Raw genomic sequence first — 23,102 nt, 5'->3', positions numbered from 1 at the left:
AGAGATGAGGCACTCTGCCTTGCTTCTAAATGAAATTAGACTACTACTTCCCTTATAAATGTATTGGAAAACAAAGTATTCCATAACTGTTTACAAAACGCATCTGCATTTTGAGCAAGTTATTAATTCAGGGAAAAAAAAAAACACTATTGGGCCAGCTTTGTTTTGGGTACAAACCTTGAATGAGTGTTGTTCTCAATGCAAGCCTCAGATTTTCTATTAAAATTTAGCTTTCTCTTAACGTAGTATGAAAAAGCCATGTTAAGATGCCAGCCTTCTGCATTTCAGTGGTTTTAAAATGCAGAATTCCTTACATAAACTGCTTTACACAATAGCGATGTGCACATTATTATGTTGTGTGCTTTCAAAGATCCATAAGGAGTTTAATGTGTCACCAGAACACGCAGTTGCTTAATATTTGCTTTTCAAGGCAAGGATGCCTTTAACTTCCTTAAACAGCTTCAAAAGTCTGCAATCTTAGGTGGCTGTTAGAGGACAAGTATCTCAGTACAAGAATCTTTTAGATACCTTGAATAATCTGTTCTGCCTCCACATGGCATTTGGTTTGCCTTTGCTGAATTTGAACTTCATGTAATACACAAAAGCATTCTTAGTATAAGGTTTAACAGTTGCTTATTTTTATGACAAACATGCAAAGCTGTTATCAGGATCAAACTGAGACCAGCTGCTCACCATGATCCACAAGAACTAGCCTGACTGCAGGAAATACAAGTTTGCACACACTATATATTGCTGCAAGCCAGAAGTTAAATATTGTTATTAAAAACCAAAAAATAAGCAAAAAAGCTCCTATGCTATCCTGAAAAAATATTAAATTTTCACTCTTGAAATGAATAGTAACACACCCAATACTTACTGCAACCACAAGTGTTTATTGTAGCACATTTACAATATGTAAACATTGAGACAAAATATGTTTAGTGTCCTTCATATTGGTGCACAGCATACAGAATTTCATTATGTATTTGCACACACACCTACTAAATTGTTGCTTACAAATGCAAGTTATCTAAAATATGCTTCCCTTTGTTCTTCTCCTCTGGTCCCAGAGTGAATAGACTACAGAAAATAAGGCATCCATTAAACGGTATCACAATGAGCAAAGTATATCATCCAAGTTGCCAGAATTGAAATTCTGTAAGATCTAATGTTTCAGACAGCCACAGACAGTACCAGGTTATTAGGGTGATAGGAAACATCAGTTTCAATAGTGTGGTGAGATACTCTCAGAGTCTATGTGTTCACCTCAGTTTATACTCCAGGTTTACAGACCAGTGTGCCAAGGGAAGTTCTCATCATAAGAAAATAGATACTTTGAAAGTGCTTCTGTCTGACTTTTCCTTTAAAAACATAAGGTGAGCAGACTGCTAAGCTGAAGACCGCAACTGACCCTTACTGGAGCTGGATGTAGAAGGTCTACATCTCTCCTCTCCCCTTGCCCTGACTTCAGCCGTGTCCTCCCTGAGAAGAGGCTGCCACTTACATCGCATGGCGCTTCTCTTTATACAAGTATTTAGTTTATGCTCAGAGCCGTATTTGAATGGCTTGAGCACCAGTTGTGCACTGTAATGTCTCCAGAAACAAGTTCCACCAAATTTCATAGGTTTAGTTTATTTTTACTATGACTGCAGATAAACAAAAATGCTGAGAGCACTAGAGTCTGCCTTAGTTCAGTGAGCAAGAGAGAATGCCTGCAGTACTGAGGGCCAGCTCGGTGCTCAAAGTCGCAGTTGTCCGGCACCATTTCTTATAGTTGAAAGTTCCTGCCTTCCTAGTCCCTTGTACAATCTAGCCAAGTCTCTGAACACAGACAGCTTGTTAATGCCCTTTGCAGTCCAGCACAATTTAACTATGGAAACAAACAGAACAAAGCTAAAAAACAAACAAACAAACAAACCTGAACTAGAAGTGAGAGTGCCTAATCAGAAAGGCTGTAAGTTTACCACAAGCTTCTGCCACAGGCTTATGCTGTTTTTGGAGAAAAGCATTCAGACTTCAGGTGTAACATTTTCTGCTGACTCCACTATCAAGTTCTTGCAACATGTGCTGCTTCAAAGCCTCCAAGATATGCTCCCACAAACCATCAAATACGTTCACTAGAACCTATACAGGAGAGGGGAATAAAATGTTGTCAGGTGCAGGCATCAAAATTATAGTTTCATTGTACAAGGAGCCTTAAAATTGCATCTGAACTAGCTAATTAGTTATTTGACATATACTGATAGGAAACTACCATGAACCACAACAAAAACATTTTGAACATGTGAAAGAATTAAGAGGAGTCTCGTGTGTTGTGCAGGACCACGTGACTATTTATGGAACAGAAGCTATACAACCTTTACCACCTGAGATACTTGTTTATTCCTACGGACCATTTGTTTCCAAGTAAACCCAGAAGGCCACAGTACTGAGCTAAAGGAGCAATGTCCATTTGGAGCAATGACATTTGTCTTCCCAAGATACCATTACACGTGATGAGCCCTGTTTTCCTGGGAGTGGCTGACACCTGCCTGCCGATGGGAAGTAGTGAAGGAATTCCTGGGTTTGCTTGGCTTGTGTGCAAAGCTTTTGCTTTGTCTAGTAAACTGTCCTTATCTCAACCCATCAGTTCTCGCACTTTTACCTTTCTGATTCTCTCCCGTATACCAGCTGGGGAGAGTGAGCAAGTGGCTGGGTGGTGCTGAGCTGCCCGCCAGGGTTAAACCACAACACCTCCAGATAAAAAATGGTTTGGAACACTAACATGCATAGCATGAGGAGCACATGTGGATCACGACATTTGCCACAATGATAAATAATTAAAGAATCAGTTTAGGAAACAGGGCTGCAAAACCAGGCACTTCAAAGGCCACAGCTCCATTCACATCCAGGGCTCTGCGGACTGCCCAATACTCCTGAAGAACAAGTTGCTTGAGAGCAACCAGTTTTTCATTTTCAAATGCTCTTCTAGAGTCCTCCAAGTCAGTGGGAAAAGTACCATGTCCCCACCCTGTCCTGCCTCATATTGGGTTTCTTGCCTGATTAAACTGAGAGGTGTGTGCAGAAAAGGAAACATTAACACCAGCGCCCTTTACCCAGGAGCAAGATGGCCTGCTCTGCTCCATCCCACACTTTCATCTCAAGTCAGGCAATGGGTCGGAACAAGGGCTCTCAGCTCTGGACAGCCTCACTGCGGGCTCTGTTCTGTCCTGGCTCCAAATTTGCTCCCATCTCCTCTCCTTCATACATAAGTGACATTTCACAATATATTGCACCAGAAAAGCCATATCAAGGAGCTTCAAATTTCTTTGATCTTTTTAGCAAGCTGCAAGTATTCAAGGCTCCTGCACCAAGGGACCCTTCAGCAAGCAAGACGCAGAGCTGCTGCCAGCCAGGTTAAATATAAACCACATATCCTGCAGTCTGTACTCCTAAAGAAACAAAACTTTAACTGAAGCATTATGCTCTCCATTGCAGTTAGGCCATCCTTTTCCTAGTGCTGTGATAGTACCTTAAAGTGCATGCTATCTTAAAACCTTTGCAAGCTGACTTTTTCAGTTTCAGAACTGCTAACATTTAAATTAAGACACCTTGCTGCGTAAGGTATCATTAAAAAGTGGATAGGAAGACAGGGAATGACTCCGGTAAGTCCCAACTATTGCAGTGGGTACAGGAAGAGTTAATGCTTGCACATGATACATACACACAGTAACTTGGGAACCCTGTATTATCTAACTTTTTGTACTATTTTTCGTATGTTAAGAGATTCTTAATTTAAAATTTTCCTCACCTCTCCTGAGGAAGTTTGGTGGATGCAGACATTTCATACAAATGTTACATACAGCATAACAAATGGTTTCTGATTTTTGTGTTTGTTTTTTCCCCTTGCCCCCCAGAAATTAAGTACACTTCATGAACATTGTATCAGGGATCTTTTGTGGTGTGCTCCTTTTGCACATTCAGTAATGTATAATTTTAAGTTAAGTACTTACCCTTGCAACAACAAAATAGAGACACAGAACTCTCCTCTTCTAACCTGTACCTGCCAGAGTTTGGTAAGTCTTTGCACTGCGATATAAAACACTGAAGTTCTGTCTCTGGAAAGCCATCTTGTTGGTAGTGCTAAAAATTGATATTTAGTTAATACTTTAACAAGGCTAAAACATACAATAGCCTAAAGCAAAACAACAAAAACATACAACGAAACATGCAACAGCTTCCCCAGACAGTGGTCAGATATTCAGATACTGCTCAGGCCTGAAATCGGCGAATGGAATATGAAATTACTGCTTTTTAGTTGATACTTAACTTCCATTGGGACAGGAAATCAGATAGGTTCGTAAGAAAACCAGAGTACAGAAAAATAAAAGTCTCTTGTAATCACCCTATGCCCTCAAAATTAGATATTATACTCATTCTTTAAAATGGCATGCACTGCAAGTCAAAATATCAAGGGAAATAAGAGCCTGCATAACACCAATCTTGCCTTTGTATTCCAAACAAAGAGTAGGAGTTCGTGCTTACCTTGATAGTTTCATACGTATCTGTAATGAGTGCAATGAAAAGACTCAGAACCATGTAGATGAACAGACTGATGAAGGAATAGAGGTAGATCCTACTGAATAACCAAACCAAGTAGCTTTTCTGCTGCATTTTTGCAAAGGTGGCAAACATGTCATCTCCATTTATCAATGAAAAAAGGCATTCAGAAACCGTGTTCAGAGAACGGAACTAGAGAGGAGGGAAAAAGACAAGGACATCCGTTGCCACTTTATCTGGGGCCAAAGCCTGTACATAACATGAAGGAGATATATAACTGTTGACTGGCTCCTCCGATCTCTTTGCATGCCCACAGTATGACAACATGCAGTGCTAACAGTAAAACATCTCAGGAATGAGCAAAGTTTGTCACCTCCTATACCCATGCAGACTCAATTCATTCTCCTGTGAACACTTTCTAGAGTTGATAAGGCAATTTCCCTTTTAAAAGGGATAAGGATAACATCTCCAAAGCTTTAATCTGACACCAGAGTTCTGCAAGATGAAAATTGTTTCTCAGAACACCAGGCAGGACTCCCAGCATGTGACTGGGAGTCACAGCAACTTCCACTCCTGACTCAGAGCTTTCACAACCAGAGGAAAGTCTGACCGTGTCATAACAGTCAGGCTCCTCAAGCAGAGCAGCATCATCTTGAAGATGCACTATTCTTATATTAGAAAAGCCTTGACACGGAAACTTAGAAGACAACAGTAGTAAACTCTCATTTATTTGGAATCCATTCTATTACTCAAGTTGTCTTTTTCACATCGAGTATGTTACCTTCACGTGGTACGGTCCCAGTACAATCCATCCACAGAAACAATAGCCCAGATAGATCATAGCAGCACAACAGCAGAACCTCATTACATTGGGTAATGCTGCTCGCAGTGTTAGAATGAGAAGCTGCAGAAGGCAATACAAACAGTAAGAATTCAACCAGGTATTTCTCCCAGTTGTCTTATAGCAACAAACAGAATAAATACCACCAGCACGAAGATCTCAGGAGATCCTTACATTATACTTCTGAAAGAAACCTAGGTAGCGAATGACTCCAAGCCACACAAGCATAGTGGATGTTCCTAGGAGTATGCTACAGACATCGTAACTTGTCAGACTCTAAAGGAAAAAAAAAACAACAAAAAACAACAAAAACAAAATCAAATATAACAACTGACAGGCTCTAAATTGTGACTCTCATTACTACAAAGATCTGGTAAGGAGCATTGTTTTCCTTGGCAATCTCTCTCATTAGAAGTTTGTTTGGGGCAATATACATCAGAGAGCCGAAGTGCCACCAAAGAGCAAGGGAACTTTCAAGCGTTACTCATTTCACATGCCTTTACATATGACTGTTTATAAAACAAATTCTGACAATGAGCTAAGTTTCTTTTGCAAGGCCAGCTGCACAGCTGGACTGCAGATGCAGAGACCCCCTCGCCATGCCCAGCACTCCAATGCCAACTGCATTGGCAGATTCCCTGCACCAGCTTGGGAATCTCTCAGCCACATCCCAACATACAGCGTAGACCTGATTTTAAAACTGCAGAGCAAAAACAATTCTTCCAGCGTGCTGGCAAAGCGTTTTTTAAAAAGGTATCATGACTTGTCAGCAGAGTTGACAAAAATAATAAGGAAGTTCTTGATATATAGCAAGGACCTGCAAGGTGTAGAAAGTTACAGTGAGAAGAATAATTAGTTTCACATTAATTCTAACCAGAGCTTCATTTATATTTTATTGGCACTTGGCTGTTTTTTTTTCCACCTATACATACTGGCTCACTTTCATCCAAGTGAGCTGATACTCTGTTCCCTGAACTGCAGCTCTTCTCTGGAATGCTCGCATCTGGAAAGCTTACTTGAATAAGAAGCTTCCACTATTTTCTGTTTTTATTCCTCTAACAGCTGGCTAATCTTGCGTATTTGCATAACTCATTTACAGCTTGATAAAAAGCAAATATGGACTACTTTAATGTAAACTTGATACTTATTCAGCATTAACTTTCACACAGTAACATGGAAAAAGACCTTGTTATTGTGACCCACAAGGCTTGTAAAAGGAAGTGAAATGTACCTGTAGATAAGAGTTTAAGTAAAATACTGCCTTAGAAAAGATATATATATATATATATATATAAATATATGTATTTATATTTATGAGATACAGGAATGCTAAACACAGGATCTTATTTCAGTCTTGTTCCTGTCTTCGCTTCTCCCCAAGCAGGATAGACCTCTCTTTTATCGTAACTAACTTCCTCTTAGCTTCTTTCTACTTCTAAAAACTAAGTTTACATCTCCAAAGGTAAGATAGAACAATTTGTGCAGGGTGTTTATGACAGTCAAGCTGTCACCAGATGGATTTCAGCACTGTGCTTTTATCGCTACTGTCCAAAGTCTGTTGTGTTGCAATGTTATGCTTCAAAGTCTGCTACTGATTCAGTGAAGAACAACATTATCTGAATATTAGAGTGTTTCAGGACAGCATATTGCAATTTTTGTTCCCCAATGTTAAAAAAATATATTTTTTCTACAGCAAGTTTATTTTAGAAATTAAAGGCCTAAAACCAGGCAGTGACTGTTATGTACATGCTGGAAAGCAGTAGATGGGAAAGCAGCAATGTGATGCTTAAGGAGAGTCCTTACACCAGTTAAGCACTCATTAAATGGGGAACAGAAAGTTAAATGCTAAACCTAAAACAACAACAACAACAAAAGTATAACTGGTCCTAAATGGTGAAGAGAGGAAGTCAACAGTCTTAAGCTTTCAGAGGTGAAATTAACTTTATTCCTTGGAGACATCCAAAAGGAGCAAAGAGAAATAGAATTATAATATCTAGTGATATTTGGAAACAACACACCTCAGTTATAAATGTAGAAGAGAAGACAAAGTTTTAAAATTCCATACCAGTCAGAACTAATAGCCAGCCTAGAGTCCTCAGAGATTTAAACCTAGTTGGCATAGAAATAACACGCATTGCTTCCACCTAACTATCTTACCTTGGCTTGTATCTCCATCTTGAGGGTTGATCCAACGATAGTTAGGACATCACTAACTATAATCAGGATGTACCACCCATTGACAAATTCCATCTGAGCACTGAAAGATACTTCTTTTTTATAATAATATAGGAAAAAGCTTACAAATTCCTAGGGGAACAGAAAAAAATAATTAGACTTACACAAGATGTGAATATTTTCCAAAGGAAGAGTTATACCCACCCTTTGGAGTCGAATTCCTTTAACCACCGATCGCGTGCAAAGGATCAATGAGGCGAGGCAAGTCAATATGACAAAAGCATCGAAGATCATCATGTAATGAGTATTCTTTTGTACTGCAGGAACAAAAATGCATGTGTTTATCACTATATGCGTTTCATCTTGAACACTGAAGTAAGAATCAAGTTTTGATGTTTGCGTTTATATAATTGAATTATGAAAAATCTTAGCATTTTCCCCACAGAAGCTTGTCTAACATTTTCAAGAGAGACACAAGTATATCTGCACTGCTGATAGCACTTCAGTTAAGAAAGTTGATGCCACATCAAAAATATCATATATCAGAGTGTGAATGCATCTTACAATGCTGCAAAATTGGGGGAGGGGGTTGTCCATTTTACAAGCACTGGAGCCACAACATTTGACTAAAAAAATATCTTAGGAATTTTACAAAATATTTACCTTCTCTTCCAGAACAGTATTTGACTGTTAGATGGGATTTCTGTCCTAGAGCCATGCAGATAATTTGCACTGTTGCTCAGATAGCTAAGACCAACATTGAGCTGGACGTGAGATCTCCATCTCTTTTATTACTAAAAATCTCATTCTTTATCAATTAAGGTCAAATTTTGCACCAGAACTACCATTAGGCATCTTTTTCCTTTTTATCCTTATCATACAGAAGAAAATAGATCAAGTTAGTATAAGGATTAGATTTTTAATGCTAAAAGTATTACTGTTTGAGGAAGAAAAAAAAAAAAAAAGCAGCAAATTAATGCTAACGCTTTGAGAATAGGCAGCAAGTCTCCAAAATGGGATGATGAATTTCTAGTTGGCTTCACAAAAATACCTGCAGAACTGCCCAGAAAAAGCCCACCTACTTCTTGTTTATACAAAAGCCACTAACACACGTGCTGGTGCCATTTAAGTTGGTTTTACAGTCTAGTCCAGAGCAGCAGCAGCTTGTTATTATCCATTTGCCATCGCTGCCTTTGTATTTTTCCTTGACTATCAAAAATTAATACAGGGTACTTCCAAAGATGGTTTTGGGAACTGTAACATAGGCAATCTACATAAATGTGAAATATGGATTATTATAGAAGCCTGGTATCGAAACCTTCTTCTACTGCTGCACAAGCAATCTGTTTGAGGTAGTATGCCATCTGGTGTGCATTTATAACGTGGCATCTAGCAAAGCCAGTTGATAAAGACTGTTTAGCAGAATGTGTGTTTGCTTGAGCGGTATGTCTTGTCCTCTGTGATGCATTTCAGTAAATTTGCAAAATTAATTCCAGTCTGGATCTTAAAAAGAAAGCAAACAAACAAATAAAATACTCATTTCTTACTCTCAGCTGTTCACAAGGGAATTTCCTAATGTAGACACAGCATAAGAGAAAACAGCCAAATATAAAAATGGACCTCTTTCATTGTATTGCTTACATCAGCAAAAAATTGAAAACCAAGTGGAATTTGGAGTCCTGGAAAGCTTCTGGCATTCAAAGAGATTACCTTCTCTAATCTTAAAAGATCTCAGGCAAAGTTTGGACTGGAGACAGTAGGTGACAACAAAGGGTGTTCCTGTCAGTAACTATCTAAAATAGATATTTAACCATACCATGCATCTCAGTTACACTCAAATACACACCAAAGATCATTTAAACAGCAATCAGAAGTGTTTCTAGCCATTGCACTCTAGCAGCCCTTAGCAACAATGCTTCCTTATCTGGCTGGTGTTAAGTCCTGAAATAAGAGTGAATCAGTTTCAACTTTCCACCGCTATCACATGTCCTTCTGTTGCCCAGTGCTACAGCAATGCTGCAAAGCCCTGCCTTAACCAGTGAGCGGCTTAAGCTCAGTAGCCAAAACAAGAAGGATGGAAAAAGTTTGGTTTAACAGCATCAGTGTTACAAGGTTTCAGAGCTGATAAGAAGAGTAATGATGTGACTAGGTTCCAAGATTTCAATTCAAGAGTTTAAGTAGAATTCTTTAGGAAAAAAAATCAAAATTTAGAGTGTACCCCCAAGGTAATGTATGTCAATAGTGCATTATCTTTAAATAAAGGAAAAGGTTAACGAACATTATGTTAGCGTGATGAAAGTTTAGCACAAAAATTAGATCACATTTATGTCACTTACTTGATCCAGAAACATGCCAGTCTTTACATTCCCTGATCTCTATGTCGTTGTCTAGACTTATTTTAATTCTTCCACTATGTGCTTTATTATCGAACAATATCTGTATTAACAAAAATTTAAAAAGTGCATGTCTTTTTAAAGTTAAACCATAATATATACAGTATATTGTACCGCTAAGATTGCATAATGATTCAGAATAATTCTGCTAGGGCAGAAGTTATGAAACTTGTTTAAGCTTAAAGTAATTTTTGTTTATTCAAATAAACAGTCAAAATGAAAGACATCTAGTGAAGCAAGTATCTGCCACAAATTGCTTGATCAACTAGATACTGAAATATAGGTGAAATTCTTTTAAACTACAGCCCCCTATCTCCAAGATAGGAAAAAAAAACCACCCACATTCCTAGAAGCACCTCTCTAAAGACAAGAGATTTGTGCTTTCCCCATACGCCAGATGGGTTAGAGTACAAAAAGCAGTAAACTGAACAAGTGTGTGACGACTGTTTCAGGAGCACTCAAAGTTTAACCTTCTATAATCACACCTGATGGTGGTTTAAAGGGTGCCAATACAAGGCAGAGTAATCCAGACACCATTGGGGACCACTGAATGGCACCCAACACACCTCAGAAAACATCTGTGCTGACTGCGTATAGTAAATCAACAAGAGTGGGTTCTCATTTCAACTGAAAGATGCATGGCAGGCTCCCACGTACCGTCAGAGTGAAATCATAACAGTCAGGGAGCTCGTGGTGACGAACAGTCTGGAGGTTGATTGCCTTCAGATTGAACATGAGCTGCACTGCCACTAGCCTGGAACAGAGTCTCACATTAGCTTTTTGCAGGGGAAACACACAAATACACCGATGTAGGAAGTATTTACTCCTCCTCACCTGTGGAAATCCAGAGTGAAATTCAAATTGTGCTTTCCCACTGTTCTGTTGTCTAAAGGCGTCATCGGCTCAATGTACAAGCAGTCTGCAATGGATAAGTACTCACAAAAACATCTCATGGGTTATCACACTCTTTAGCTGTAATCTGCCTTTCCCACTCCGAAGGCTGTAAAGAGCAGTTGGGTACAGTAGCCAAGATAGCATGCTTAAGTGATGAGTTGTTTTGAAGGCTAGGTTACAAATACGTTGGCTTGCTGAACGCTAGCCAAGACATTCATCATGAATTCACTGGGAAGGCTCCTGAAATTAGCCTCAAATACTTGTATTAAAGGGTCATCATGTTAACAGATCCCTTTTTTGTGGCAGTAGTTAAAAAGGACAGTTTTTCTGGAAGTGAAATTAGCTACACAGTACTTTTCTTGTGGGTTTTGGCTGGTACTAAGTTTAGTACACTGCATTTGAATACACAATATAGTGCTGGATGTTCATTAAGAATTTACCATAAATGTAAGGTCCCTCACCCCAAAGAAACGATACAATAGACGAGATCCATTACCAGTCACAATCTCTGGGTCTATATCAAAGGTGTCATTTCCAGGACAGATGGTTCCTCGCTTGTAGAACTGCTGACATACAGCCAGGGCTGTCTCTTCTGCTCCCCTCTTCTCATAAGCGTGGTTTCCAACAGAAATGTTGGGCAGCTGTAAGTACTAAAGTTCAGAACAGACAAACCAAGTCAGATTGCACCAAAACTATTGGTCTCTTAAACAAACAAAAACAACAAAAACAAACACAAACAAACAAAACAACAAAACAAGCAAAAAACACAAGTGCTTGGATCTGTGCCATAACCCATCTTTGTTTTTAAGAGGTCCCACCCAATTTTGCCACCCAATAAAAAATCTTTGATATTCAACAATTAAAATTTGTTACCTCACCATAAAGTGCCTGTAAACAACAGAGGAAGAGCAGTGTTTGGGTCCTCATCTTTCCATGAGGAGTAGGTTTCCAGGACAACATTAACTCAAAACACTTTACCACGTGTATGTCATATTTTAATTTGCATTTGATAGATGGGACACAAACCTTCCCCAATATCAAAAATACCCTTAACAAGTCAACATTCGAGTGTTAAGTACCATGTGCAATCTCAGACATCAGGGAAGGAGGAGGAAGAAAAGGCACATAGGTAAGGAGCATGTATATTGTATACATTGCAGTGACAACCCTTACCTGGTTAATTGCAAAGAATATCTGGTCATAGACATCTGTCTGTGTGTAAACAGCATAGGTGTCATCCGTTCTGTCCATGTACCCCTTCAAGAAGAGATGTTTGAATGCAACAGTATTCTCTTCTTTGAAGGCAACCACCATTTGATTGCTCAATCCAAAAAGCACAAGCTGAAAAGACATTTATATTTCCTGTTCAAAGGCAAATTTGGCTTCTGGAATAGCAGATAAATCCTGTCCTACAAACAGCTACTCCCATCGTGCTGGTACACACAGCACTTACATGCAGGCTACTCCATTTTGCAGCTGGTCAAGTTTGACTTTAAGGAAACAATGGCTTTCAAGAGTGTTCCTTTAACGTGGTTACCAGTGTCTTGGCTAAGGACTCACATTTTCACAAAGAAAAGTATACCAACCCAAATTCAAGCTACCCAGATACTGTTACATGTTATTTTTTAGTTCAGCCCGACATTAATATAACTTGCCTTGAGGAATATCAGTGTTCCTCGGCTAAATAGGCAAGACAAGACATAACCAGACCCCACTTGGAAGTCTGGTCTCCAGCGCAGAAAATAAAAATTGAGGACAACTCAAAAGAAAACAAACATCTCTCCCTCAGGTTCAAGTAAAAGGTGCTTTGACAGTAACTGATGAAAACTGTGCTTGTAACAGGATAACCTTCAAAGCTGTTAAAAAATGATACTGCAACAGTTCATGAAGAGTTAGCATAAAACCCTGCTAGCTATCATCCAGGGTGGGAAAGGTTTCCGAAAAAAAATGTACTCTATTGTTTGCAGGAGCTCACAATTCTCTTTAGTGACTATTGTTTCATATCTAGTGTTGGGACTATTGTGAAGAAACTCATCAGAGCTAAGTCTGAATCAACAGTCTATAGATTAGCTTTATGGCCATGATGCAAACTGTATATATACTTTTTGATAAGGATAACTCAGTTACAGAGATACTAAAATAGTCTGTGAGCAAACTCGGTATTCAAGGCACAGACGAATACATTGGCTAATCAACAGCACTAAGATTTAATTACCTATTGGCAGATTTTCTCTGCAAAGGCTAGGGTAAATTAACATTAGTTTCTTTCTTATTTAGGTTCTTGAACCATCAAATTTTATTTCTAATTGAAAAATGGGACAGATGACAATCAGAGGATGATGATGTATTTGAAACTAAAGCATAAAGTGGGGAATACAAACATACTTCTAGATGTATAGTAAGAGAACTACTATTCCTGTAGTTTTACCCATCTTTCAGGTAACTGTGGAAAAAAAATCTTCTCCATACTTTTATTTTCATAGCACTAACACCACCATGAGTGTAAATCACATGGGCAACTCTGAAGGATGATCACCCAAGGCATTAGAAACATTACATGGAAAACTTCCTAACTCTCTTCTCACATTGCTCTGAGGCAAACCTTGCAGCTCAGGCAGCAGATAATTTTTTTACAAGAAATCCATGGTGTAAGGATGGGTGAGAGGAAGAGTGGGGCAGAATTTTTGCTTTTTTGGTTACAAGTGTTTGTATACCATATGCAAGGCACAAGCTACGGACGCAAAACAGGTATCAATTTCAGTTCCTATCACTATTGTAATGCACGCCACTGTTCCTTCCCCTAGCCACACACACACCATCAGAGAGAAAATGGTACTGGGGGTAATAGACATGTAAGGATGCCATCCTTCAAAAAAGGAGAGGAAGCGGAAAATGGGAAAAAGAAGAAAGCCCTTGAAGATGGTTCCTTTCATATCCACTCTCAGTAAAGCTTTTTCAGTCAGTTTTAGAGAAAACTATGCCTCATGAGATCCTGAGATGTAAGCTACATATATGCAACTAAGTCAGTTCTGTAGTCCATCCTCTCCCACTCTCCACACCAGACCAAGAACAGCATTTCTAATCTATACCCTTCATTTGAATTCCCCTGGACTAAGAAGAGTTCCTGTTTCGATACTTACTCACCTGAATAGTAACCATTGCTATTTTGAGTAGCTGAATCCCAAGTTTCCAAGGTTTCCTGCCCCGGGCCCAGAATTTTTCACACGGGTTCATGAAGAAGAACTTTAACTTCCTTCTGAGCTGGTCTTCCACCAGCAGCTCCTGTGATGCTGACGGGTGTTGTTTGTAGCTGCAGAGCCCTTCATCATCATAAGCAATGCAGCTGCTTACAACCACTTCAGGATTTTCCATTTCTGAAATGAAAAAGGTGCACAGCAGTTGGAAAACGTGCAAGCATGCATACAGCAGCATCAGGTCGGTCTGCACTGACAACCTGGATCCCAAGGGCGTTTGTCTTCTGTGAAGGTACCTGCACGTCACACCAAACGGGGGACCCGACCCGTAACGTTGCAGTGTTCTGCAGAGTCCTTATTGGCAGCTTCACAGCCAGGAGGTCAGAACATTTATTTAGTAATGGAATTTCTGCCGTGGAAATTCTGTGGAATTATAAAGTCACTTGTGGAAAACCTCTTCCCCTCTCACTGCCCAACACCAACATCACATATGCAGGGCACCCTGACTCATTTCCTTCTGCTCAGCAGAGCACCAAAGCCTCCAGCAGCATTCACTGGAGGCTGATCTGCCCTGTAAGGGCTTTCTCCCCGGCCCCAAACCTGCCGCTGTCGGACGCGGGCACCAGCGGACCTTCGGGCGGCGGTGAGCACCGTCAGGGGCAGAGGAGGCACGGGTTGGATGAGCACTGAGACAGCGGTGGGCAGGGCCGCTCACAAGCACAGCTCGGGATGTTACCCTGCACTATCAGCGTGTTTAGACCTTAACCCGTTACCAAATTCACTGCGTCCCAAACGCTTTACAAATGCTATCAGTGATACCGCTAGGCAGCCAGGGCCGTTCAGCTGAGAGGACGGCTGCTGACATTAAGAACAGCGCAGGCAGCCTAGGTCATGAATGAATTTACTGATGTGCCAGATTAGGCTTATTTTTTTAAATTTGCTTAATAGAAGTTTCCTACGTAACTCAAACAGAAATCACCAGCCGGTAAACCCCCCAAGGCACAGCTGCCCCCGCTGTCCCCGAGCCCGGTCACGGCACACACGGGTCCCCCCGGCACGCCCCGAGAGCCCCCCGGCCGCTCGGCACCCCGGAGGGGCACGCAGATCGGTACAACCGGCCCCGAGCACAGCCGGCCCCGCTCCCGTCTCCGTCCCCCCCAGCCCAGGGATGCGGCCCGGGGGCTCCCCGTCACCTTGCTGCACGCAGCCGGTCCCAGCGCTGCAGCGCCGTAATGGCGGCGGGCGGCCGGGCGCCCCGGTACGGACGCCCCTCGGCGGCACGGACAGCGGGGACCGGCACGGGAGCGCCTTCTCCGCGGAGCCAGGAGCGCGGAGCGGCCGCCTACTACAGCCCCCATGGTGCCCTGCTCCTCGCTCGCCCCGCCGGCGGCAGGCCGTTGCGCGCACGGCATGCTGGGATGCGTAGTTTTTCTGCCCGGCCGCGCGGAATAACCAATAGCTACTTCCTCCCGCGGGGGCGGAGCGCTGATTGGCCGCCGGGTGCGTCAATCCTGGCCCGCCCCGTTGCCGTGACAACCGCGGGGCGCCAGGGACGCGGCGGGGCCGGGCCGCGCAGGTAGCGGCGGGCGGGGCGGGGCCGGGGGGGCTGAGGCGCCCTGTGAGGGGGCGCGGGGCGGCGTGGGACCCCGCTGCCCGCGCGTAGAGGAGATAAACTAAACCAGAGGCCGAAACGGCAGCTTTGCTCCCCACAACACCTATACAGAAGTCGTGTCCAAATATGTACGAGCGCTATTTGTAAAGCGAGCTTTAGGCGTTTAGTCAATTTAGTGTTAGCGCTGTAGAGCGAAGTAGAATATTGTGTGCTTCCTGACAGAACCCTCCTGACAGCTGGCACAGCACGCCGGCATTAACGTACTGCACTGGTGTGCTACGCTGTGTGTGTACTGAGTATCAGCGTATGTAGAGGCCAGGTTGCATGTGTATTTTCTACAAGAACTGCCTTTGAGACTAGATCAAAAGACGGTATTTTTAATGAGTTCCCAGATGTTTACAGACAGAAGGGTGGTTTCTAGCTTGACACTCAGACTACCTAAAGAACCCCCAACAAAACCACAAAAATAGAGCACGTTTTTAATAATTTCTTCGCAGTGCTTTTGCTAAATGGACTCACGTTTTGTCATTTCCAAACCAGAGCAAATTACAGGCCTAAATTAGTAATGCACACAAGCTTGATCTTAAATCATTCAATTAGGCAAGCAATGAATCACTCTGACCTCAATTCTGACAGCATCTTTTGTGTTACCGATAGCTAATTAACTTTCCCCTTTTGCAGTACCTAGCAACTTTGTGGATTTGTTTTGTAACTGTAAATGTCTCAGCCCATTACCCGACCAGAGAACATTCTGATCTGACTGTTTCTCTTGACTCTGCAGATCTGAATATGAGATCTGTCTAAAAATAAATGAGGCTACAAAACGTCAAAGGATGTTGTCAAACATTTGCAGCTTTAATTGGGCCTTACCAATTAAAGCGTGACATTATGTTCCGCTGAAAATTTGCTGAAAAATTAGTCTGAACATATTTAATGAAGAATTTTAATAAAATGCTACTTTAAAAAATAAAATATAGGGTAGTGTATATGACAACTGATTTTCAAGAGGTTTTCTTTTTTTTTTTAGTTTTTGCACTTTGAAATTTTTCAAATTATGTTAATGTAAATGCTGTTTCCAAGCTCACTTCTCAATCACAGCATCATAGATTTATATAAGCATTAATGGAAAAGTATAATGCATTTTTGCCTGTTTGTGGACAAATAGTTGTATTATAGAGTTCTTCCTAAATAAGCAATACAGAAATATTCCTTACAGGGTAGGAGCTAACCACAGATTAAAAAAAAATCTCTTCACATTTAAGACATTATATTGCATGAAATCTTTGGATTGCAAGATTTCCACCAGCCAAACAACTGATTTTCTTGTGGCTCACAGTCTAAACACTTAACAAGAGGTACCTCAGCACATTGTATGCAAGTGCTTTTTTTCCACGCCCTTTTTTTCCCATGAAGTAAAACACAACATTGAATAGGAGCAACGGTGCCAGTGCCTGGCATGCTGACGCGAGGAATTATCGAGCCCCAGCCCTGCCTGGCAGCATGGTCCGCTGTAGCTCTTGGCCACAGGTTGCCCACGTGCTCACTCTTTTTGGAAGAGCTGGGGAGTGGAAGATTGCTGGTCAGTTCATATTTTACAGTTCTCAGCTGGTGCCAGTTTCCCACAGGGCGCACCTAGGGATTAGTAGCATAATTCTTGGTTTTGTCTGTTTGTTTTTTAAACTTTAAAAAAAAAAAGTTTAAAAATGTGCATATACAGTTTGTAAATGGATATAGGCCAGATCGTCTTCCAGAGAAGTTTTTTAGAAGTTCTGCCTTTGCTTTCATTAGAGGCTGTAAATGTTTCCAAACCACAATCATACGCCCACAGGATGACAAACAGGCAGATGCAATATGTTATTAGGGATATTGTGAAAAGAGATAATTACTTTGTATTTTACTTACTTGTATTTTTCTAACTGCTTTGGATATATCTGCTTTCCAGTTGGTGAGGTTCTGTCACCAACGCTGGTACCATAAGCAGTCCTTATTGATTGCTGTATTCGTTTGCAGCCGTTAACATATTGGATAGATACACGCTCACCCTCCCTGCTTTCACCAATGGTCCCAATATCTCTATAACACAGCTGATTCTTTCAGTTAAAGGAGGAAGAACTGCATTACTTGGAGACAACTTCCAAAAATTTTAACTGTTTTTCTAGGTATAATATTCTTGAAGTAATTCAAAGGAAAAGAGTTTTTTTTTACTTGCAAGTTATTCTACTAAAAATAGCCATGTGATTTATCTCTGCCCTTTCAATGTTTCCTCCATGCATGTGACTTAGGGTTTAGGTTACTCAGAAGAACTCAAATTTTCCAAACTGGCTTTGTTTCAGAGTATAATCAGGAAACAGTAAAGTAAGACAATGTAGCTGTAATACATATGAGATGGTTGGTATTGCCCTTCAAATAACTTCTAAAACAACTGTCCTCTCCTTCTATCCTGGAGGCCACTGTCTCTTTTAGTCAGAAGTATCAAGGTTGGTTTCAAGTTAGAATAGACACAGAATCCCTCTGTAAAATGTGTCACAGATTTTATTTAAAATATACGAAGAGATGGACAGAAGATACCCTTTTTTTTTTTTTTTGGTTATATGAGAAAATTAGCCTCTCTTAACCACCTGAAGTAGCATGCCCTCTAAGTTAGGTAGCCCCAAGTGTTTCAGAACAGTAAACTAGGCATTGTCCAGTGTAGAGGCACCTTTAAAAGGTTGTAACTGGGAAAATATATTGAATGTTGAACATAATAAATATATTGTCAATGTTTGTAATCCTGTACTTGAGAAAAAGACTGTAAGAATGAGGGCAGAAAAAACCTCCTAAGTTTCTCCTTACAGTACATAATTCACTTTTTTTTTTTTTTAAATCTTCCAAAACCATCTGCTACTGCAAGTAAAAAGTTTCAGAATTCTGAAGCATTAATTTGTTGGGTTGTTATTATCATTGCTTTTTTGGCAAAAACAGAAGATTAAATTGCTACAGGTCTTCAGATGGAGTAAGCAAGGAGATTGTATTTGCCATAATCAATACACAACAGAGAAATGCCCGCAGCTTATCACCTGTGATCTGCAAGATCCAGTCTGATAGAGAAAGGAGCGCAGGGATTTTGAGAGTATTTTTCTATTTTAATTGGAGAAGGATAAAAATGCATAACTGTAACAAGAGTTTAAATCTTGCTGCCATTAAAGTCAATAGCAAAACTTATCCTAAATTCATGTGAAGTTAACATAGGTCCCAAATACAGGCTATACCACCAGGCTATAACCTGTGACCTCTATCTATATTGCTAGCTTCCAAAGTATTTGAGAACTGTGTTACAAAACAGATAAACACTATGTTTCGCAGCCTGGGAGCGAATGACCAACCCAAAATGATAGTAGCACCCAAATACTGTAGGTGCTTTGTATAATATTAAGAAACAATTCCTCTGCCTGTCAGTTTACAGTCATAAGAAAAAGTGGGGAGATGGAAGTGGGGAGAGGGAGGGGGTTCAAGTTTCTTTCCTGTCACTAGGGGTACTCGGAGCACAAAAACTGGGAGTCCCATTGTCCTTATCCCAGCTGAATACCTCCAGCTGTTCAATAACAATATCAATTTTCAATACTTTTCATAACAAATTTTGGAGCATGCTGGTGTAGCTTTACCAGATGCTACATGTACATCTTCCACATGATGGTGCTGGAGCTCTATTTTTTGGTGGTGTTGTCCAGTCTGTACAGCGTGGGCAGGCTGTTTCGTTTTCTTCTTTGCAACGGAACGGAGTCTTTTCTACGCTGTTGTTCTTATGCTTATTCTAGATACTAGGAAGAAGGGGAGTAAATGAAATAAAAGTAGCTTTCTGGGCAGTATAGTCTCCAGCTGTGTGATTGCTGCATGTACTCATGCATACAATTTCTTTCCAAGTTTGTCTTCCACAGACTTACACTGAAAAATGAAATGGAAATGCAAAAGCACAAAAATAGTTTGTGCAGCTGTGTAATGATTTTATACTTGAGGACACTGGGACAAATATGTACAGCTATAGAATTTTCACCTATACTTTTCACACTGTGGCTCAGGTTCTTTAGCTTTCTGTAAGGGTAATGCCTATTCTAATTTAACATTCTACTGTTTTGGAAAATCAGTTTCCATACTTAATGACCCAGGACAGAAGGAGTATTTCCAACTATCACATAAAATATAAAAATACAGTTTATGATTTAAAATTCTGGAGCATACCTTTGACTGTGGCTGAAATTTAAACTGTAATAATAAACTACATAAATGGCCAAATTTTCACTCATGCACAGTGCATTCCACTGCCTGTTTACTGTTTATTGATGATATGTATTCTTCTCTAGAGAATCTGAAAACATGTCAGAAAATCTCAGATCCAGCAAGACCACCTCGAAAAGTCCAAAAACTTCAGCAAAGAAACAGAAAGGTGACAAAGCTAAGCAATCCTCAAAAGGCAAACGAAAACAGCTTGGTACGTAAGATACTACAGATATGAAGAAAGCAGTTATGTGGTTTTGCATAACAGCTACCTGAATTATTTTGGGCCCAGGCATTTAAGGAAATATGAGATGAATTAGAATATACTATTTTCATAAACAACTGAGTGATCTGTGATTACAGATAATGTTTTTGTAACCAAAATATGGAACAGAAAGCTACATTGCAATATTGACACTTTGTCTTAGTAGTTTAGATGTAATAGTTTGTTGTATCATAAAACCAGTATTGAATGGGAAATTAGGAGACTTCATACATTTAAGCGGGGAGATTTACAAGAGCTAACTTAGTCCAGGTACAGAACACCCGGCAGAGAAAGGTGCCCCAACAGCTGGAGTTTAGATGCTCAGGATCATACTCTAAAGGTACAACAACAGACCTTAAAAATATACCAAAGTCTCACAATTTAATTGCAGTGCATTTTATTGCATTTTTCTGAGATGTCATGAGAGACTACACCACTTGCGTCATTTACAGTGCACAGCTAAGGAAGCATAAGGCTAAGAAAAGGCCTTGCTAAATACAAATTTGTTGTTGGTAGGGTGTTTTTTTTGGTCATGACAGCCAACTTCCATAAGTTGATTTTCCCTTTTAATCACCTTTTTGTCCCCATTTGATTAATAGCTGTCGTGCTGCAGAGAATATTCTGCTCATCAGTGGTAATCTCCTCCTATCCTACCCCTCCCTGGAGTTTGTAGGTTCCCTCTCAGGAACTGACGAATGCCCAACTCCTGCAGCACCCTGCCCCTCAGAGCAAGCCTGACTTCTCCACTGTTAGGAGGAGTAACATCTACTCCTACCCGCACACCTGCCAGTTCTGCTACTGTACCATGTTAGCCAGCCTTGTCTGTTTGTCACCTCCTCACATGACATGATTTGCATGATGATTGCCCCACAATTTTAAGATTTTAAATATTGCCCCAACAAGGAAAAGACGGTTATTCATGGGTATTTATTAAGGAAGAAAAATTACTGATAACATCATGTTGTTGTATTTCAGATAAAAAAGATGAAGTTGATCTTTCTATGGAAAGAATAGGTAAGTGCTATGATGACTGGGCTTTAAAGTAATAGTTTTGGAATATTTTCAACATTTTGAAGCTTCAATGTTACTAATGCCATGGAATGAAAAGAAAAAAATATGAATGGGAAAAAATAGAAACTGGGAAGAAGTACGTCTATTACAATAGTGATTACAAACCGTACCACTCTCTGAGTAGCACCAGTGCAGTGAGAAAAGAAGCAGATATGGGTTTGTAGATGATGTTTTTATCTTGGATTGAGAGGAGCTGTGATCAGGGGAAATAAAGAGCATTGCAACAGAATTATGGGATACAAAATGTTTGCATTTAATAATAGGTAGCAATTGTAAGAAAAAAATGACAATCATTTTTTAATCTTTGATTTCGTCGAATCATTGTTAAATCTGCTTATTTAATATTACGTGGCAAGCTAGGAATATACAAACCTGGTAATTTTTAAAGACTTCGTATATCACTTGCCTTCATACACAATCCTGTACAAACGTAGGTGAAAGTGAAAAGTGCGCTCTGACTAGCCTCACCAAAATGGGTAATCTGCAATTAAAGAAAATGGACAAGTGATTCCTCAGATCATGAAAGTGTTACTTTTAAAATGAAAATCATGGTATTCCTGGAGATTCTTAGTTTTGTCATTGAGAGAATTTTAGCTCCACCTGGTGGCAAATAAGGTTAGATCCATAATACCTAACCTGACAGTAGAGAGAGGAAAAAATGATGCTCTTTAGCCACCGTCTGTGCAGGATTCAAACTGTATCCACGGTATCTCCTTAGTGCAAGACCTGCAAATGTTCTTTACTTCTTGTAGAGTTTTTGGCTCTTTGTGAAGTGCTGATAGCACGAAGAGCTATGGTCTTTTCAAAGTACATGAATACAATTTCCTATTAGAACAAAACATGAAGTATATATGCTACATACTCTTTACTGGAAAACAGCATTCAATTAAAATGTTCATACTGGTAAGAATTCCAATAGCAGCTCCTTATGAATCTATAATATAGAGCTACGTATAGTTCCCAAGAATCTATAACACAGGCCCTACAGTATAGAATGCTGTAAGGTACAATTCTATAATACAGAATATTAGTACTTTTGACTAAAAGATGCACATATTTTAAATCTGATGACTGCTTTGTTTTTAACTTGAACCTACAGCAGTTGAGCAGTGAAAAAACACCACTTAGACTATCTGTCCTACTCTGCTCTCTCTCGTAATGATGCCCATTGTATTTTGCTTAACTTTAATGCATGCTTGTATTGTTTCTATTGATATTGAAACCTATATCTCTTTGAGAAGATTTTTTTAACTTTAGTCTTTGGGGACAAGACTGTTCGCATCTGATTCAGCATTTAAAAAAAAAAAAAAGTCATCATACAAGCTTCCTGAAAAAAAAGTTATTTCTACTTAACTTTTTTGATGTATCAAAAATTTAATTGCTCAATTTTACTTTAATTTACTTTGAGCCACGAGAATAATCTTCTGTTAGAAATTCACATAACAGTCACCAAATTATGCTTCTAACTTTTTAATTTCTACTTCTCTAAATTGCACTAGCCACATAACCAACTCTGAAGACTGTGATACATACAAATCCGCTGTTCCATTGCCTTTCCTGTCCATTCCATCCTGTGAGCCGGTTGTGTATGGCAGAGATGGAAATTACATTCTTTTTTGTAGGCAACTCTAGGTTTCTATCCTCTTGGCTTATGCCAAGAGCACAGCAAAGGGACAGTCATACCTTCTTAGTCATACTTTCAGATGGAAGGTTTCCCACTGTAAGCAAGAGGGGACCATTTCACCTCCCAGTACTGTTTTTCTGTTTTGTCTTTGTGTTATTTTTTTTCTGCACCCATTTTTACTAATTTATCAGATATGCTTTAAGAAATGCAGTTTGCAAAATGAGATTTAATTTATGGCTCCAA

At 40.0% G+C, this 23,102-nt stretch overlaps 2 protein-coding genes across 4 annotated transcripts in view; one reads left to right on the top strand and one right to left on the bottom strand.

The window, feature by feature from the left end:
* Positions 1 to 873: 873 nt before the first annotated feature.
* On the bottom strand, positions 874 to 15,433 carry MCOLN3 (mucolipin TRP cation channel 3). The gene is made up of 14 exons (XM_040565228.1): positions 15,230 to 15,433; positions 13,987 to 14,216; positions 12,016 to 12,183; positions 11,339 to 11,492; positions 10,783 to 10,867; positions 10,606 to 10,702; positions 9,892 to 9,991; positions 7,760 to 7,872; positions 7,538 to 7,687; positions 5,555 to 5,656; positions 5,321 to 5,443; positions 4,525 to 4,731; positions 3,993 to 4,122; positions 874 to 2,124 (listed from the first exon to the last, which is right to left on the bottom strand). The coding sequence occupies exons 2-14, from the start codon at positions 14,212 to 14,214 to the stop codon at positions 2,105 to 2,107; spliced, it is 1,677 nt and encodes a 558-aa protein (XP_040421162.1). The 5' UTR covers positions 14,215 to 14,216; positions 15,230 to 15,433; the 3' UTR covers positions 874 to 2,104.
* Positions 15,434 to 15,559: 126 nt separating this feature from the next.
* DNAI3 (dynein axonemal intermediate chain 3) overlaps positions 15,560 to 23,102 on the top strand; it is a 25,732-nt gene continuing 18,189 nt past the window's right edge. The window contains exons 1-3 of one of the 3 annotated variants that reach the window (XM_040565225.1): positions 15,560 to 15,612; positions 19,986 to 20,113; positions 21,140 to 21,178. In XM_040565225.1, coding sequence (XP_040421159.1) covers positions 19,999 to 20,113; positions 21,140 to 21,178 — 154 coding nt within the window. In that variant the 5' untranslated portion in view covers positions 15,560 to 15,612; positions 19,986 to 19,998. The other 2 variants (XM_040565224.1, XM_040565226.1) reach the window with 2 other exon arrangements.

Source organism: Cygnus olor, chromosome 8 (assembly GCF_009769625.2).
Source record: "Cygnus olor isolate bCygOlo1 chromosome 8, bCygOlo1.pri.v2, whole genome shotgun sequence".
In the NCBI taxonomy this organism is placed as follows: Eukaryota; Metazoa; Chordata; class Aves; order Anseriformes; family Anatidae; genus Cygnus; species Cygnus olor.
The sequence above is the reverse complement of the archived record's forward strand: the minus strand, read 5'-3'. Positions and strand labels throughout refer to the sequence as shown.

Coding starts and splice junctions, on each gene's coding strand:
- MCOLN3 (XM_040565228.1), bottom strand. CDS start 14,214: ATGGAAAATCCTGAAGTGGTTGTAAGCAGCTGCATTGCTTATGATGAT. Junction 7,688..7,759: donor AAGGAATTCGACTCCAAAGG/GTGGGTATAACT, acceptor CTGTTCCCCTAG/GAATTTGTAAGCTTTTTCCT. Junction 5,657..7,537: donor AGATGGAGATACAAGCCAAG/GTAAGATAGTTA, acceptor TTTTTCCTTTAG/AGTCTGACAAGTTACGATGT.